This window comes from Trypanosoma theileri, assembly GCF_002087225.1.
Source record: "Trypanosoma theileri isolate Edinburgh chromosome Unknown TM35_Tth_52_V1, whole genome shotgun sequence".
In the NCBI taxonomy this organism is placed as follows: domain Eukaryota; phylum Euglenozoa; class Kinetoplastea; order Trypanosomatida; family Trypanosomatidae; genus Trypanosoma; species Trypanosoma theileri.
The window spans coordinates 16,954-18,768 of NW_021639894.1; the positions used below are offsets into that span (position 1 = coordinate 16,954).

At 41.8% G+C, this 1,815-nt stretch overlaps 2 protein-coding genes across 2 annotated transcripts; both read left to right on the forward strand.

Moving 5' to 3' along the window:
- TM35_000521090 (uncharacterized protein) lies at positions 1–360 on the forward strand (the record flags this gene model as incomplete). Its single annotated transcript, XM_029030651.1, has 1 exon — positions 1–360. A coding segment is annotated over one exon (360 nt), but the record flags the coding sequence as incomplete, so codon positions are not given.
- Positions 361–1,038: 678 nt separating this feature from the next.
- TM35_000521100 (uncharacterized protein) lies at positions 1,039–1,815 on the forward strand (the record flags this gene model as incomplete). The annotated part of the gene is made up of 1 exon (XM_029030652.1): positions 1,039–1,815. A coding segment is annotated over one exon (777 nt), but the record flags the coding sequence as incomplete, so codon positions are not given.

Here is a 1,815-nt window from a genome sequence, read left to right on the forward strand (position 1 = left end):
GAGACACAAACTGCACAGACCACGCACACAACAGAAGAAGCACCTTCTGCTCCCGCATCCCATAATACAGATAACCCTTCAACCAACAATCCATCTACAGATCATACCCATAACAATCAGTCTGATAATGGAACTAATGTTGCAAACCCCGCAGAGGGTGAATCAACAAGTACCCAAGAAGGTGCTAATGGAAATACAGATACCACTACCACCACCACAACAACAACAACAACACTTCCTCCTGAACTCACAAACAATAAGAAGGGTGATGCAGACAGCAGCAGCAGTATCAGCAGTTCTGTGTGGGTGCGTGTACCACTACTGATTGTGGTTACACTGGCCTGTATTCTTGTGTGCTGATTGTGGTGGTGACTCGGGTCATCCTTTGTTTTCTTTTCTTCTTTGTATGTATCCCTACAGTCTAACTCATCTTCCACCTGTTGGGATATTTTTCTTTTTTTTGTTTCTTAATGTTCATGTGTTTTATGTGTGTGTTTGCTATCTGTGTGTTTATCCTATTATAATTATTATTGCTACTCCGTTGTGTGTGTGTGTGTGTTCTTGGAGACTCTCTGTGTGTGCACCTGGACTTGCACTGTGATAATGATGATGAACTGTTTTTTGCACTGAAAAGAAAAGGAAATAATAATAACAGATGAATTTATATTTATAATTGCGTATATATACGTATAGACTTACACCCATAGTCGGTGTATATTTCTTGTGTTTACTGGGTAAATTGGGCTAATGGTTAATATCTGTTTCTTTGCTTGATGATTGTGCTGGGTGGTTCAGCCTTTTTTTAAAGATTTCTGAGTGTGGGTCTTTTTGTTTTTGTTTTTACTATTACTGAGGTTATTGCGCTGTATTGCATTCTTTAACTTGTAGGTCTTACTTTCACGATGTGATTTTCCGTAGTGGTAATCGATTTGTGTGTCCTAACATTTTTGATACTTCATTTATTTATTTTCTTTTTTTTTTTGGTTGTCTTTCTTTCTAGATCAGTGATTTTACGTGAAACAAACTATTGTCTCCCTCATGATGATGATGCACCGTGTGATGTGTGTGTTGGCCGTTGTGCTGTGCTACGCCTGCGGGTATACCATGACGGCTGCTGATACTACTGTTAATGCTGGACAGCCAAAGGCGGTGACGGCGGTTTTTGATGATATTTTTGCCAGTATTCCTGATGATGGTGTTAAAGAGATTGTGGAGGACCTTACACGTAAAAACCCTCCGGGTAAAGATGATAATACGGTCTCTACTTCTGAAACTAGACCTGCACAAGGAGAGGCTGCCAGACCCCCTGAGGCTGCAGGACCTGCCCAAGAAACAGATACTGATGCGACTACAGAACAAAACCAATCTCAAGGTTCTACTGCAGCATCACCAGGAGAGCAGGGATCATCAGGCAACACAGCTGACAGCACCACCACTAACGAGAATACAGGTGTCAAGCAACCATCAACTGAAGGTACGACTGCTAATAATAGTAATGGTGAATATCTTGTTGTTACCTTCGAACCAATTACGCAAGCTACTTACGACAAGTACTGTAAGGATCATCCTAATGCTGTTATTAACGGAAAAAATTGTTCGGAGTTGTTAAAATATCTGGAGGCAAAAGCCAAATTACCACCATCGCCTCCAAAGGAAAGTAAAGATGCAGAAGGGCACTCTAATGAAAGTGGGACTGGAAGTCACTCCGGTATTGGAGGTGTTGCTGCAGGGAATGGTGAACCGCAAGCAGCTGAAGTGGTGCAAGGAAGTACAGGAACAGAAGGGAACGCAATTACAGCCACACCAGAAGGAAGT